This window comes from Schistocerca americana, chromosome 8 (genome assembly GCF_021461395.2).
Source record: "Schistocerca americana isolate TAMUIC-IGC-003095 chromosome 8, iqSchAmer2.1, whole genome shotgun sequence".
NCBI lineage: Eukaryota > Metazoa > Arthropoda > Insecta > Orthoptera > Acrididae > Schistocerca > Schistocerca americana.
This window is the reverse complement of record NC_060126.1, coordinates 466,222,190-466,238,741: the sequence shown is the minus strand read 5'-3', so window position 1 is coordinate 466,238,741 and position 16,552 is coordinate 466,222,190. Positions and strand designations below refer to the sequence as shown.

Genomic DNA, 16,552 nt, shown 5'->3' with positions numbered 1-16,552 from the left:
ATTTGTTAATCGACAGATGAATAATAGCATATGTTCTTACAATTCATATTGTGGTTCTCACAAGGTGTAAAATTCATGATCAGAAAGGTCAGCTGTGGACTTATTTTACTGTTTATTTGATATAATGACAGGTGATGAAGCAAATGTAGTTTCCGTGTGAAGGTTCTCAATTTCTGTTGGCTTTGAATTGTGTTGAGAATGTGTCAGTGGTGAAAGTGTGCAGAATGCATGGAGCGAATGGCTTCTTTACTTAACTCCCTAGCTTCACTAAGTAGTATTCTTTGCCTCTAATTTACCATTGACTGTGTTGATGATAGGTGATTTTTTTATTTGATGGCAGTCCCTGGTAAAAGATGACATGCGTCCAGTTTTGTTGCAGGTAAATGAATTTGTGCTGTTCTAATCAGTGACGGATGACAGGTGATCAAAACTCAAAATAAGACTCATTAAGAAATGATGAACTACTTTCACAGCTACTTTGTTTGACAATATGCACTCTTCCCTTCCGTTTCAGACCATATTCACTTTCTGAGACAGAAAGTTTGAAACCTACAATTTTCTTGTGGTGCAAACTTCCTACCGACAATAACCAACTGACATGTTTCCTGTAATTTTGGCTCGGTTGCTTCTACCCGTTTTCCTAGTTCATTTATTGTGAGGGATTAAATCCACTCCATGGTATTTGTTTTTACTCACACTTCTACTTGTAAAATTCATTCATGTTGCTCTTAGGTGATATGCTCAATGTTGCTGTAAGTTCATTGTGCTTTTTGAATGTTGTGCTCCACTGATCAACTAATTATTGTTTTAATTACTTAAACAAGTCTTCCTGATTTTCGGTAATCACTGTTCTTGTTTCTTTAAAGCCTGAAAAAATATTTCTCTGTCTATTTATCAGGCTTTTCCCACCTCACTGCGCATGCGTTTTCTTTGTGTGTCACACAATGTATCCTCCATCAATGTACTATTTTCCAAAAATCTCGAATCGTTTGCTTCATCTTTAGAGTCTGCCCTTAACTCACATAACTGATCATCTTTGTTACCAACAACTCTGCTTTCTTGCCCAATATTGTCAGTCCAGAAAGCCCCACATCTACTGCAGCAATCCCAATGCAACTACATCAGAAGTGCTTTGCCTAGAGTGACGCTTACTTTTTGTAAATATTGAATAATATAACACCTAAGAATCAAGTTTTAAGAAATTTTGGAATCTATTAATAAATATCAGTCGTTATGATTTCTGTCATTTACACACACACTGTTGAACTCAAAATTCCACCTTTCATGCCATTTACCAGTAACAATTGTTATAGTTATTTGTGGTAATCAACATAAGATGCATCTGCATAAAATCACTCATGATCTCATTTTGTCTCCCTTCTGTTAACTAATTGTTGATCCACATTCTTGTCTTTAATTCATTTGCATGGCTCACATACATACTCAGCCTCCAGACTTGATAGACTCCTTAGTATTCACTCTAACAATGTGTCATCCACAGTAGCTTTGCTGCAGTTCAAAGAGAACCTATAGCGGAAAATGGCACACAGTGGCTAATATGAGTAGCATTCCTACTCTGTACTCTGTAAGAGTACACTGATTCTCATGGCTTGAGGCAGACATCATTGGCCAGTACTTCTTCACTGTTATGTGATTTGTTTTCTTTGCATTATATCTGCATGGATACAGCTCACCACTTGAAATTCATTTGTAGTTTCAAATGCAAAGACTACTCTGAGTCTGTGCATGTGTTGCCATGTTTGATCTTCACGTCATCCTATTTGTTATACCACATGTAATTATTTATGAAAGACATCAGCCCCATTAGCAAAAAAGAAGTAGCAGCATAGTATGAGGTCACATCCTATATTTAATAAATTACATTTACTGTATGTCTAACATACCCTAGAAACTTCCCTTTCAATAACCTGCAGTGACTTGACATAAAATTCGTTTGGTGAGTATATTCTGACTGACTTCAAGTAGTCTAAGTAGACTCCATTTATTGTAGGCATGCTCCTGTTGAGCTCACAAGGTTATTAGCAGTTCCTAAGGAGCCAGTATTTTACTCTGTGTTCTTTAAATATTACGCTCATCTTCAGAATATTCTGAGTCATCAGATAATGCTGTGTTGAGCAGCGTACATGACTGAAATAGATGTGAATTGCACAAATAATCTTTGCCAGTAATAACATCATTTATCTCACATTCCTTGGCCAATACACTTTCACAATAACTTTACTCTTTGCAAATGAGATATTTATTTGCAGCTACGGCACTGACTTTTCCATACATAAATCCACATCTCCATACAGTTGAAGCACTCCCATGATCTTTTCTACACTATGCTGCCTCTGTCTGTTAAACGTGCCTGCCCCCCCCCCCCCCCCTCGCCATCAGTCTTCTCTGACTGGTCTGATGAAGCACGACACAAATTCCTCTCCTCTGCCAAGCTCTTCATCTCAGAGTAGCACATATTCAGTTATTTGATGGTTATAGTCCAATCTCAGTCTTCCTCTACAGTTTCTACTCTCTACAGCTCCTTCAAAGGACATGGAAGTTATTCCTTGATGTCTTAACACATATTGTTAAAAGTGTGCAGTGTGGCACTATTTCAAACAATTTCCAGAAATCTGGGAATATGGAATCTACCTGTACCCTTCATCAGTGGTTTTCAGGGCATTGCGCAAGATAAAGCCACTCTCAGATATCCACAAGTGAAACTTTCTAAATCTGTGGGTCGAAGTTCTCTTCTCTCAAAGGAATTTATTATTTTTAACTGAGAATATTGTTGAGAATCCTACAGAAACTGGTGTTCAAGACGATCTTAATTTTGCAGATCCATTATACTGAGGTGGCAGTAGTTGTGAGATATCTTCTAATATCTTGTCGAACCTCAGTGTAATACAACAACTGGACATGGCATGGACTCATCAAGTTGTTGGAAGTCCCCTGCAGAAATATTGAGCCCTGCTGCCTCCATAGCTGTCCATAGTTGTGGAAGTGTGCAGAGTTTTGTGAACAAATGAACCTCTCGGTTATGTGCCATAAGTATTCGATGGGATGCATGTCGGGCGATCTGGGTGGCCAAATAATTTGCTCAAATTGTCCAGAATGTGCTTCAAATCAGTCGCAAATAACTGTGACCTGGCAACATGGTACATTGTCATCCATAAAAATTCCATCGTTTTTTGGAAATATGAAGTCCATGAATGGCTGCATTTGGTCTCCAAGTAGCTGAATGTGAACATTTCCAGTCAATGATCATTTCAGTGGGCCAGAGGGCCAGTCCATTCCATGTAAACATAGCCCACACAATTATGGAGCCACCAACAGTGCCTTGTTGACAGTCTGTGTCCACAGCTGGATGGGGTCTGTGCCACTCTCAAACCCTACCATGAGCTCTTCCCAACTGAAATCAGGATTCATCTGACTAGGCCACGGTTTTCCAGCTGTCTATGGTCACAAGCCCAGGAGATGTGCTGCAGGTGGTGATGTGCTGTTAACAAAGGCACTCACATCAGACATCTACTGCCATAGCCCATTAGCACCAAATTTCATCACACTGTCCTAATGGATATGTTCGTCATACATCCCATATTTACTTCTGCAGTTATTTCATGCATTGTTGCTGACAACTGTACACAAATGCTGCTTCCCTTGGTCGTTAAGTGAAGGGTGTCGGCCCCTGCATTGTCGGTGATGAGAGAATGGAATGTCCCATGTGTCTAGTGCCAACTACCATTCTGCATTCAAAGTCTGTCAATATCCATTGTGCAGCTACAATCACATCAGAAACCGCCTCACATGAATCATGTCAGTATTAATGGCAGCTCCCACATGCACTGCCCTTTTATGCCTTGTGTACATGATACGACCACCATCTGTATATGTGCATATCACTATCCTATGACTTTCATCACCTCAGTTTATTTTATTCTTCTTGTATACAAGTCACCTGCACTTTGCCCCATTGCTTAGGAGATTCACGATAAATGTAAGAGGTCAGTGCTGAAGAATGGTTTGTAAAACTGAACTGAGGTTCCATCTGGACCTAGCATCTTATTTGTTTTTAACTCTTTCAGCTGCTTTTCACCCCAAGTATGCAATTTCTATGTCATCCCTATGGGAGTTTTTGTGTGATGGTCAAACTGTGGTATATCTGTATGATCCTCTTCCATGCCTGAGTTTTTAAACGCAAGATTTAAAATGCTTCAGATTTCCTTTTGCTGTCTTCTAGTGTTTCGACGGATTGGTCTATAAGTGACTGAATAGGAGACATCGACCAGCAATTTTATGTAGCACCAGATATTTTAAGGATTCTTGGCAAAATCCTTCACCAACATATGATGGTCTATGTTTTGTTGCAGCCTGATCTTTTTGTAAACGCGCATGTCTGCCAACTTTTGCTGTTGACAATGTTTTTTAACCCAGGATGTGACAATTTCTATTTTCTCAGAATATTCCAAATTTTGACATTCAACCACTGTGGGTCTTTTCCATCCTTCGTCCACATGCTCGGCATATATTTCTCCTGAGTGCAATTTATAATCAGTTTAAGCTTTGTCCATAATTCTCCTATGTCCATCATTCTTTAACTAAATTATGTCCATTCACTGTCTAAGTAGTGTGGTAACAACTCTGCTCTTTCCAGCATAAAATCTCTCTTAGCCCTTTTTATGGATTTTCTAAGTAACCACCATGGCTATGAGAACATCATGATCAATAATCCCTGTTTCTATACTGATGCTGTTGATAAGTTCAGGCTTGTTTATACTTTTGCATGACAATCCGTCCACACTATCTGCAACAATTCTATAGACAGGCCAGTCTGTATTCAATAGGTTAAAGTCTTCTCTAACTAATATAGCGTAATCAGGGCACTTGCCCAAGGCAAGTATATCGAGCCAAAAACTACTAGATAGTATTACCACATTGCTCTCTGTTCCTTAGATGTGTGAGAGTATATTTTTCCCTGAGCATTTGTGCATGGTTCAGCCTCCTATGGTATGATGGTGTACAATTAACTAACAGTAGTGAGGATTGGAAATAAAGCACTGGGCTGATATTTCCTTGCGTGCTGATGTAGTAGCAGCCATTAATGAGTTTGAAGAAACAGGTGTAAAATAAAATGAATGGTGAAGATCCATTTTTAGTATGAGAGTGTGAGAAAACAATTATCTGAATACAACAGTATTACGACCAGGACAGTTGCTACTCATCATATAGCGGAGATGCTAAATTGCAGATAGGCACAACAAAAAGCCTGTCACAAATTAGCTTTTGGCCAGTGTGGCCTTCGTCAAAAATGGACCACACACACACACACACACACACACACACACAACTGCAGTATCTGGCAACTGAACTGAAGGCACTGAATATACTAGACATATTGACATTCTGAAACATTAGACATTACATTTGAAAAATTAACAAAAGCGGCACTTTAAAAATCTATAGATGATAAAAAGAGATACACATCAGATAATAGTGTGTATAGAGGAGAGAGATAGTATTCGTAGTATTCGACAAGGATTGAGGAGGGGGCAGGGGCAGATTGAGCTGATGAATAGTTGGTTTCAGGGCATTGCCCATACTATTATTTGCAGTGTTAATTTTTTTTTCTCCATTTACCATTATCTGCTGTAGCATGCATTTTCTTTTATAAGGATATGATTTGATTCATTTCGGTATGACCTTAACTGTGTATTTTTCAATATGTTAACAGGTAATGGTTATTTGTATACCTGTGGTGATGGAAGACATGGAAAATTGTGCATGGAAGACCCGAAGTTGATGCAGCCAACTAAAGTGACAAGACTATCTGGATTTTTTGTGGAAAAAGTAAAGTATTTTGTTAATCTCAGAGCTTTGTGACACAAAGCAGTATTGTGTATCATACTTGGTTGTCTTGACTTGCCTCTTATTTAATGTAGACGTGAGCTGTATTTCAATCTTTGGCTCAGTAGCAACTGCACATCTCAGATCGCTGTATGGATATTGCCTGAACAAGCTTCAGATATTTTACTGTCTTTTCAACTCTCTTAATATGGGATTTACTTTCCCGACAAACTTGATTTAAAATTGGTCCAACAGAATCTCTCTACAACTTGAAGCAGGGTCCCCCTCACATGTTCTGAAGGTTGTTTTGACTACGCTGCAGAGGTTTTGCTGGAAAGCCCTTACACATCTTCCATATGATCTGAATCTCTCCTCATACAATTTCCATATTTTTGGAGGCCTGAAGAACGACATTCATGTCCATCGATTTGCTTAGGATGAAGAGATGCGTGCCTGGATACAATCACGGTTTCGCAGGAAACTGCAAACATTTTTCTGTGATGGCAGTCACCGTCTTGTCTCACAGTGGGATAAATTTATTAACAGTTATGGTGATTACTTTTCAAATCGTAAATCATTTTATAATACCAATAGCATATAAAAATTTTGGTTCAATGGTGAAGACAAATTGAAATCCTTGGCACAGATTGGTGTATATAAAATCATTTGCAAGCAGTGTGAAAAAGTTTATATTGGGCAGTCAGGCAGAGCTGTGGCATTCAGGCTAAGTGAACATGAGAGAAGCTGGAGATCAAGGCAGAAAGAATCAAACTTCACTGATCATCTTTTAGTGAAAAACCATTCATATGATGTAGAATGTGAAGTTTTGCATTTGGAAATAAATAAAAAAATTAAAGAAATAAAAAACAGTACACAGAATGCCAGCCTAGTATTAAATGATCAGACTCAGTTTCTGTTTTCCTCTTTGTTAAATTAAGTTTTTGTTACAAATACTAGATTCAGACTATAAAGTCACCTTATTTCTCATCTGTCGTTAAATGTAGCTCCGCATAAAAACTTTGTTTATCCCCCCTTTTTAGTTAATTAATTATTTGTAAGTGTCCAAAAAAGTAATGTTTACTGATGTAAACACACTATCATTTTCATATCTTCTGTACAAATATCTGCGTAAGTTGCACATCATATTTTATCTGTGTTTGCAACATTTAGTAATCACCTGAAGATTGCATGAGAAGCTGAAAGCCAGTTTCTGACTTTTGATATTATTATCACATTCTGCCAAGCAGTGGTGGAAAATTCAATTACTGTTAATAAATGGTTTACGTACTTTTAGGGTTCCCTACCTCAATTGGTAAAAATGAGACCCTTATAGTATCACTTTATTGTCCATCTGTCTGACTGTTAAGAACAATTTTTCAAAAACTGGTAGGGGTATCAAGTTGAAATGTATGTTGTATACAAAGGTCTATGGTCCTCAGACGATGTAAAAAAATTTAAGTTTCTACGTCAGTGGAAACAAAAGATTTGGCCACTTATGTCACATACTTTTGCTCTTGCAAACTCACTCGTCAGAACCCATTAGGTACTTCCTGTTAACTTAGAATAATGAAATTTGGCAGGTTTCTCAGTTCTGCAGTACAAGTAAAGGAAAAAATCTGAAAATTGTTAATTTGTGGTAATATCACACACTCCGTCTTCAGGCCACGAGTGGCCTACCGGGACCATTCGACCGCCGTGTCATCTTCAGTGGAGGATGCGGATAGGAGGGGCGTGGGGTCAGCACACCGCTCTCCCGGTTGTTACGATGGTATTCTTGACCAAATCCGCTACTATTCGGTCGAGTAGCCCCTCAATTGGCATCACGAGGCTGAATGCACCCCGAAAAATGGCAACAGTGCATGGCAGCCTGGATGGTCACCCATCCAAGTGCCGACCACACCCGACAGCACTTAACTTTGGTAATCTCACGGGAACCGGTGTATCCACTGTGGCAAGGCTGTTGCCCCAATAATATCACACACAAAAAAATTATTTTTTTGTCATGTTATCTGACTGTCTGTCTGCCTGTTAAGACCCCTTTTTCATGGGAATGGGTGGATATAACAAGGTGAAATTTATGTCATGCACTAAAGTCTACAGTCCCTTGGTGTTGTAAAATATTTAAGCTTCTGTGTCAGTGCAATCAAAAGGTATGGCTATTTATACCACATATTGTAAGATCTTGCCAGTATCAATAACAGGCAAAAATTGTCCGAATTCTCGATTCCTGATATGGATAAACTATCTATATATTTAATTAAGTTTGTACGGAACCTTCGGTGCGCAAGTCCTTTTCACACTTATTCAGATTTTTTCCACATGCCTCACTTTCATTGACTGTCCCTTATATATTAGATGGCTTTTTCAAAAAAGCTTTTATTCCTATTTTTATTCAGTGTCTGATATCCTGTTTACTTCTGCTATCAGTTAATTTTCTGCCAAATAGTGACACTTATCTGCCATTTTTAGTGTCTCATTTTCTAATATGATCTACATCTACATACCTACTCATGGCGCATGGCGTAGGAAGGGCATCTTGTACTGCTACTAGTCATTCTCTTTACTGTTCCACACACAAGTGGAATGAGGGAAAAACAAGTGGCTATATGCTTTCATATGAGCCCTAATTTCTGTTAACATGTCTTCACAGCCCCTATGCAAAATGTATGTTGGCAGCAGTAGATTCATTCTGTAATCAGCCACATATGCTGGTGCTCTAAATTTTCACGTTAGTGTTTTGTGAAATTGTAATTTGAGTTGACAGAGCATTTCCGTAACTCTCACAAGTTGATCGAACCTACCAGTTACAAATCTTGCAGCATACACCTGAGTTGCACTGATGTCTTCCTTTATTCTGACCAAATGGAGATCACAAACACTCAAGCAGTCTCAATACAGGATGCTCGAGTATTCTAAACATGGTCTGGTCTTTAGAGAAGACTAATAGTTTTGTATAATTATCCTAATATAGGATGTATACAACCCAGGAGATCTGGGAAAAACCCGGGAATTTTTTCGTCCAACAGAAAACTGGGAAAAATACTGGAATTTTTTAGAATTCCGGGAATTTTTCATTGTTTTAGTTTTCAGTTATATTACTGTATCCTGCTACTGCAGAATAATACTGCAGCATTAAAACATGAAGGAGAGGAAAAAATGAAAATGAAACTTAAATTGCAAAGGAAATGTGCCATATAAAGTAACACAGTGTTCGTACAAGCGTCTGCCAACAGCAAAATGTGTCAAAGGCTTTCGGAAGACTGTGCAATGCTTCATAACAACAAATTGCCTTCGATGAGCGTGATGTCACAACTGTTTACATTAGACTCATTTAATCAGTTACGAGTGGGCTCATACACATGCGCAGTCGAGTCGCGTATGACTAGTACCTTCTCCCACTTCTGGCTACAGAAATGCGGCTGTTGGCTGTGTAAGCAACAGTACCAGCAACCAGCCACGTGGTATCCGGAAAATTTTACTGGCATGCCCAAGCTGCCAGATTCACGCGTGTGCAGCAGGCCCGCATCTAGTGGGGAGTGAGGGCAAACCGGGGTATCTGAACCGGACGGCAATTTTGAGGGGAGGGGGCAAATTCATATTCTTGAGAAGAAAAAAAAACCTTGTTTCACAAAGCACCTAGCATCCAGCACTTGTCAGTCTATCGATTATTCATATGATTTTGAAACACAACCCTGCTGGTTTTTGAACACATTCTAAGTTCATTTCTGAATTAATTATAAGTTGATTTTTGAATGCGTGCATAGTGTACGTGATGTCTTTGCCAGGGGAATCCTCGTGACATCTAGAAATGAACTTTCCTGCAGACAAAACAGGACGGGGCTATACGAGCTGAGCAGAATAAAACCGAACCGGTGAATGCCAAGTGCTGCTTGTTTATGTGGTTGATTCAGTTTACGAATGTTCAGCATTGTTACAATTACTAGTGAGATCCTTAGAGTCAGACTACCATAGTGGAAATAAACAACTAACAGGTAAGAAAGATTACGTATTATCTTCTCGGTGTATCCAAGAAAGTGAAATTTTGACAGAAATCTTTTAGCCAGATCGCTACATGAGGGCCAGTTGTACAGTCCCTGGCTAGCAGCCACTTAAGTTATATTGTGGGAGTAGTGCAGAAAATGTGTTGTACAAACGTGTAATAACGTCTAACCAGAGAATAATCGGTGGATAACTAAAAGGGTGATTCTGGCAAAGTTAGTAGAGTTAACCGGAGAATGAGCTTTGACGATGGTAGGAATAGTTACAGAGTTAGTGATAAGACTGTTTGTTAGAATAAGCAAGGAGAAGAAACAGGGACATCACACAAATATGGAAGAATATGAGATTCCAAATTTATACAAAAATTTCGTTCTACTACTTTTCGGTCTCGTGCATGAGAAACTGGAGCGTATGAATGAAATGTGAAACCATTTCCTAATGTAAAGCTTTTGGCTTTTAGTAGGACAAATATGTATTTCGTATTGGTACTTTGTGAATTATATTCTGACATATTATAAAAATGATCTTTATTGCCAAAACAGTTTCGTTTATTTGGTGTGTGTTGCAATTGCTGAAATATTAGAAAGACCTATTTTGTTTTCTCCAGCACACAATGACAAAATAGATGTCATCAGATCGGGAAACCACATCAGTCTTGGGTACTATTTGTGTTAACAGCTTTTTCAGTATTAGACAATGAGATTTCTATTTTTCTTGTATCAAAAGTTGACGAACTTTGATAAGGTAATAGTCCTTTCGCAGAGAGGGAAGCACACCATGTAAAGCTGTAGCAAGATTAGACAGAAAAATCGCTAGGACCTAAGGATTGAAGAAATGTGCACTGTCTTGCCTGTCTCTTGTCTTTACTGGTTTTAGGTGTCCTGTATTTAATTTTATGTCACACAGAAGAGCAAGTTATTAGCTAATAGGCAATAAAGAGTCCAGTTTTTCTGAAGAGTTCTTGTTCTCCTGGTTACAAATAATCCTATCCAGTATTAATTGGGAGGTTGTTTTTTTTTTTTTTACAAAAAGAAGAAGAAGAAGAAGAAGAGGGTAGGATGTCAAACCGGCCAACTGGGAGCAGGAGAGGCGCTACAGGACATTTTAATTTCCTCTGTCCTGAAATAGTTTGATGGCATCAATTACAAAATATACACATTTGAGTTCAACAGAGTGAAATACAGTGATGTGTGGTATAAGAATGTTGTTTGAAGAAGCGTGGCACCTCACTGCACATTAAAGCCAAATAACATGTCTTACATATCCTCGAAGATATATCTTTTATGCACCAGACTCTTCAGAAATATGTGCCTACAGTATGAACTTATTTTTTAAAAGTCTTTTTTTATTCTCTGATGCGCAGAGCAGCCTGAGTTACAGTGGGGAAGTGGATAGTCTCAACGTGACCCATTTTTACATTTAGTGATTTTTCTGTTTCCTCTTTGTTTATTGTTCTCACATCAAATGAAAACAAGATGGATTTCTGTGGCTGGGAGCTATCAAGTTAATTAAAATACATTCACGTAATTACGGAAGGGTAAACTATGTTACTAGTTTCAGATTTTATTTTATTTTCACCTTTCTGACAGTAAGCATCAATCGCCTTGAACAATGAAGTTAATTTTGTCAGTTTGATAAATAAATTTGGCTTTTATTAAGCTTTCCTGCTGAACTATTGGCTAGTTTCAACTGTTCGCTGCATTTCAGGTGCACATTTTCATCTTCTAGCATGTATGGCATTATGCCATAATAAAGAACCAAACGTGAGATAGTACAGTACTGGTACTCCAAGAAAATTTACGTCCCAAAAACCACACTGAAATGCTTCATATCTGGTCAAGGCCTACGTCATTGAGAATCTGGACATATGAATGTGCACTGTAAGGCGAACTATGTATTTTAGTATGGTTCCCGAAATTCTGATGCTCTTGGAGTGTCCTCTGGTGTCTTATTGCTTTTATGACATAATGTAAGATTTTTTAATGTTTTACAAGTGCGAACATACGGGCTTCCTGCATCACTGTAGCTGCGCAAGCGCAGTGACCTCTCTTATCTGACGCTCTCTGACAACTGCTGAAATGAATCTATTTCTAACAGGTCAAGGGAAAATATTGTGAATTGTTGTTCGGAAAGTGTTATTTTCAAAGTAAGTTTCCTTTTACACAAGATGAACTATGTGCAAGAATGTACGATGTATTTCTTAAATCACAGAGTGTTTGGTCTCTTTTAAAAATCAACTCTTCGATGACAAGCCATTTAGAAGAATTTCGAGCCCAGAAGATCAGAGATTTATGTCGGTATTAAAAATTTTGCTGGCATATTTGTGTGATGTATCTTAAAGTGTAACATGCACTAAACAGATCAACATTATAAGTGAAAGCGTAGCTTCTGTTGTAGCTTATTAATCTTTGAGACAAATATTATATGCAAAAGATTTGTTTTTCTTGCAGCAACACTATTTATATTAATTTAAACCATTAACTTTTCCTATTGGTGGAATTCGAATTTATACTTTTGTAATATGAATATATGCTGCATACATGTTGCTGCACATCAAAGGTCTTTACAAAACGTGTTTTTTTCCCCCTGAGTATCATTTTCTAAAGTGCCATGAAATTTTACGCTGCTGTATAAAACCATATCCTATCAAAGGATAAGTTTTACAGTTCCAAGGGAAAGTATACTGTCACTTAACATGGCAAAAGCGTATTTTCACCCAGGAAAAAATGTATTTTTAACCGGGAGATCCGGGAAATATCCAGCAATTTTTTCTCCTTGTCCGCTTATACACCCTGTAATTAACTGAAGTGAACTACTCTCCTTCCTTACTACCGTCCTTACGTGTTCATTCTATTTCGTATCTCTTCGGAATTTATAGCTAGATATATAATTGATGTGACTCTATCAAACAGCACAACACTCATACTGTATTTTAATATTACAGAATTGTTTTTCCTAATGATCTACATTAACTTACAAATCATCTGCATTAAATTACATTTTCTCACATTTAGGGTAAGCCTCCAATCATTACACCAAATACTACACGTGCAAACAAAGTTGACATTCAGTGTGGTGGCTGATGGGAGTAACCGTAAAGCGTTTTCCAATTTACAGTTGCTTCCATCAGTCACCGCGCTGAGTGTCAACTTTGTTTGCACGAATATTAGACATTCTCTTTAAATCATTCTATGGTCACCTGCACTACAGTGTCATCACCAAAACAAATACAGATTGCAGCTCACCCTATCCAAGAGATCATATATGTGTGTAGATAACAGGAGCTGTTGTATCACACTTCCCTGAGGCACACTTGATGATGCCCTTGTCTCTGATGAACACTTGTGTCGATTGTGGGGTGATGCTCGCCACATTTGTGGTATTTTCAATTCAGAATTTGTACATTTAACCAGTCCTCTTTAACCATAAGCTCTGGGCATGCTTCAGCAACCACTGTCAGGTGTGGTGGTCATTGTTTATAACAGAGAACAGGTATCTCAGCTTAACCAACTAGATGGTAAGGATGGTAAAAACCTCAATCGCAAAGTGTTCTATGTGCTGATGATCCCCATTGGCTGTTGAGATGAAACAGTGCTTAGAAACCTAGATAGTCTGAAATGGTACATTGTTGGTTGAACCTGCCACTTCTGGGAAAATACAAAAGCTTCTTAAATCAAAGACACTTCCTATTGTAACTAAACTGCATAAAACTCTAAATTCCTGCATTGGGGTTGTGTTGTGTGAAAACTTAATGGGTGAAATCTCATGGATAGCAAAAGGTGTGCAAAACATGATATGAAGAGAGTGAATAGAATTATTGAAATAACACATACATTCATTGTAACTCCAAATTTTCAAGTCTTCGCTGGTCACGTTAAGGCTGGTTTCTTGCGTTTTAATGTTCACCCATATTTTCCAAAATTGTTGCAGTGTTTGAAGTGCCAAAGCTGCTGGTATTGGCCATGCTACTTATGGGAACTCTGGCCAAGCAGCTTATGAGCTGGGTGTAGGATGGACATCTACTCCCATGTTTGTTAACTGCTCCAGCAAACATCCAGTTTGGAGCAGAGAGCATACCATTTACGGGAATAAAATAAACAAGTAAAAAATAAAAGAAATAAAAACTACACAATGTGTGCCTTATGTCAAAGCAAAGAAATTGTTAAAAGCCATTGTATCAGGTCACCTACTTTGTTTCTTCATTAATTGTTCTCGGTGTCGATGTACTGGCTGAAAAAATAGGGGGTGGACATGCAGTACTGTCTACTGTAAATGATGTAGCTGACATAGGCACATTTGCTTTTTACTGTCTTTTACTTTCACTTTTCACAACCCCCAATATTACACAGTCACATGGCCAGTGCACTATTGTTTAACTTTTGATAAGCTTTGTTAATAGGTTGCAGCCGAACATCCATATTCTGCTACAGTAGTTAACTGTTGAATACCTACGACCAGTAAAAACCTAACCACAATGTTCACACAGGTACATTTGGAAACAGACAATGTCATTGTTTTTACACATGGCCTATTGCTGTAACACTCATTTCACTGTTAAGTTGATGCATTGTTGTCACTGTAACCAACACAGGTTTCTTGTCTGAAACTCGGTCATGGAATGACAGTCTCGTGGCCAAAAATTCGGCCCTTATATATCTTCAAAATAATAGGTGCCGAAACCACACATTGTTTGAAGTTAAATTTGCATAATTACAATTAAAACCTAACTCATTAAATTAACTGAATACATCGAAAAATTTGTTCTTTCAAACAGCACAAGGCTTAAGCCAAATTATTTGTTTAAATGATGAAATTAACATATATAGTTACACAAACAATACTTTTGACATAACTGTTAATTACTTTGGAATTAATTACGGGCTGGTTTTGCTAACATGTTTCGGACTAGAGTCAAATAGATACTTTAAGAATAATAGCATTTTGTCTTCCAAATGTTTACAGTTATTACAGAATTTATATTTGTATATCTAAAAACAAAGATGATGTGACTTACCAAATGAAAGTGTTGGCAGGTCGACAGACACACAAACAAACACAAACATACACACAAAATTCAAGCTTTCGCAACAAACTGTTGCCTCATCAGGAAAGAGGGAAGGAGAGGGAAAGACGAAAGGATGTGGGTTTTAAGGGAGAGGGTAAGGAGTCATTCCAATCCCGGGAGCGGAAAGACTATGCTTGTGTCTGTATATGTGTGGATGGATATGTGTGTGTGTGTGTGCGAGTGTATACCCGTCCTTTTTTCCCCCTAAGGTAAGTCTTTCTGCTCCCGGGATTGGAATGACTCCTTACCCTCTCCCTTAAAGCCCACATCCTTTCGTCTTTCCCTCTCCTTCCCTCTTTCCTGATGAGGCAACAGTTTGTTGCAAAAGCTTGAATTTTGTGTGTATGTTTGTGTTTGTTTGTGTGTCTGTCGACCTGCCAGCACTTTCATTTGGTAAGTCACATCATCTTTGTTTTTAGATATATTTTTCCTACGTGGAATGTTTCCCTCTATTATAACCATATCAAGAATTTATATTTGTTTATATGTCAACAATATACGGTAATTTAAGTTACGAAACAATATGCTCCAATAGGACCTTGCCTAGTAAGGCGGCGCGGGTCTCCCGCGTCACTCCCCTACGCTCTATACAGAAGTATGGGACTCATCATCATCATCATCATCATGTTAGTAAATTGTTGAAATGTCTGTAGCAAGGCCCCCCAAGTTACTCTACGAAATAAACAGTAGCAATGCCAATACTGTATTAGGTACCAAAAGCTGGTTAAAACCAGACATAAATAGCAGTGAAATCTTGAACTCGGATTAAACAATGTTTAGGAAGGATAGGACTGATGCTATGGGAGGTGATGTGTTCACTGCAGTTGAAAGCTGTTTAAAGGCAGTTGAGATCGACAATGGGTCCGACTGTGAAATGGTGTGGGTAAAGCTGTCAATCAGACAAGGTTGACCATTGTATTAGGATGTTTTTATAGATCACCAGCATCTGCAACAAATGTCGCAGAACGTTTTAGGGAAAGTCTTGCGTACATAGGAAATAAATATCCAAATTATCCATGAGTTATAGGTGGAGACTTTACTCTGGCATCCACTGACTGAGAAAATTACACACAGGGGGCAGAGGTGAAGTTATTCTAGGAGTGCTCTCAACATACGACTTTGAGCAATTGGTTAGAAAACCAACTCGAGACGGGAACATTTTAGATATCTTGGCAACAAACAGACCTGATATTTTTGAGGAAGTTAATCTAGAATAAGGTATTAGCAACCATAATGTCGTTGTGGCTTATATGTGAGTGGAAGTTAAAAAAGTGGAGTTTTCTTGTTTGGGAAAGAACATAAAAGTGTCATTAATGAATATCTTCATAGTCAGCTCCAAGCATTCAGCATCTTTGATCGGAATATAAAGGTATTGCCCACCACGTGCTAGAGAAGTATGTGCCTAGGAAAAATATATGGGAGCGAAAGGATCCACTTTGGTACAACAAATATATCAGGAAGTTGCTGAGAAAGCAGAGAATTTTGCACAGTCATTTTAAACTTAGTCACTGCCCCACTGACAAACAGAAATTATGCGAAATGAAAGCAGCTGTCAGAAGCTCAATAAGAGATTCTTTTAACGAATTTTAAAGCAATATTTTATACGCAGATTCTAAAAATAACCCCAAAAAATCTTGGTCTTAC

The 16,552-nt window shown here is 38.2% G+C and overlaps 1 protein-coding gene across 1 annotated transcript in view; it reads left to right on the top strand.

The window, feature by feature from the left end:
• LOC124545274 (X-linked retinitis pigmentosa GTPase regulator-like) overlaps positions 1–16,552 on the top strand; it is a 340,423-nt gene that overhangs the window by 185,144 nt on the left and 138,727 nt on the right. The window contains exon 9 of the mRNA XM_047124156.1: positions 5,732–5,847. Coding sequence (XP_046980112.1) covers positions 5,732–5,847 — 116 coding nt within the window. The remainder of the gene's footprint in view (positions 1–5,731; positions 5,848–16,552) is intronic.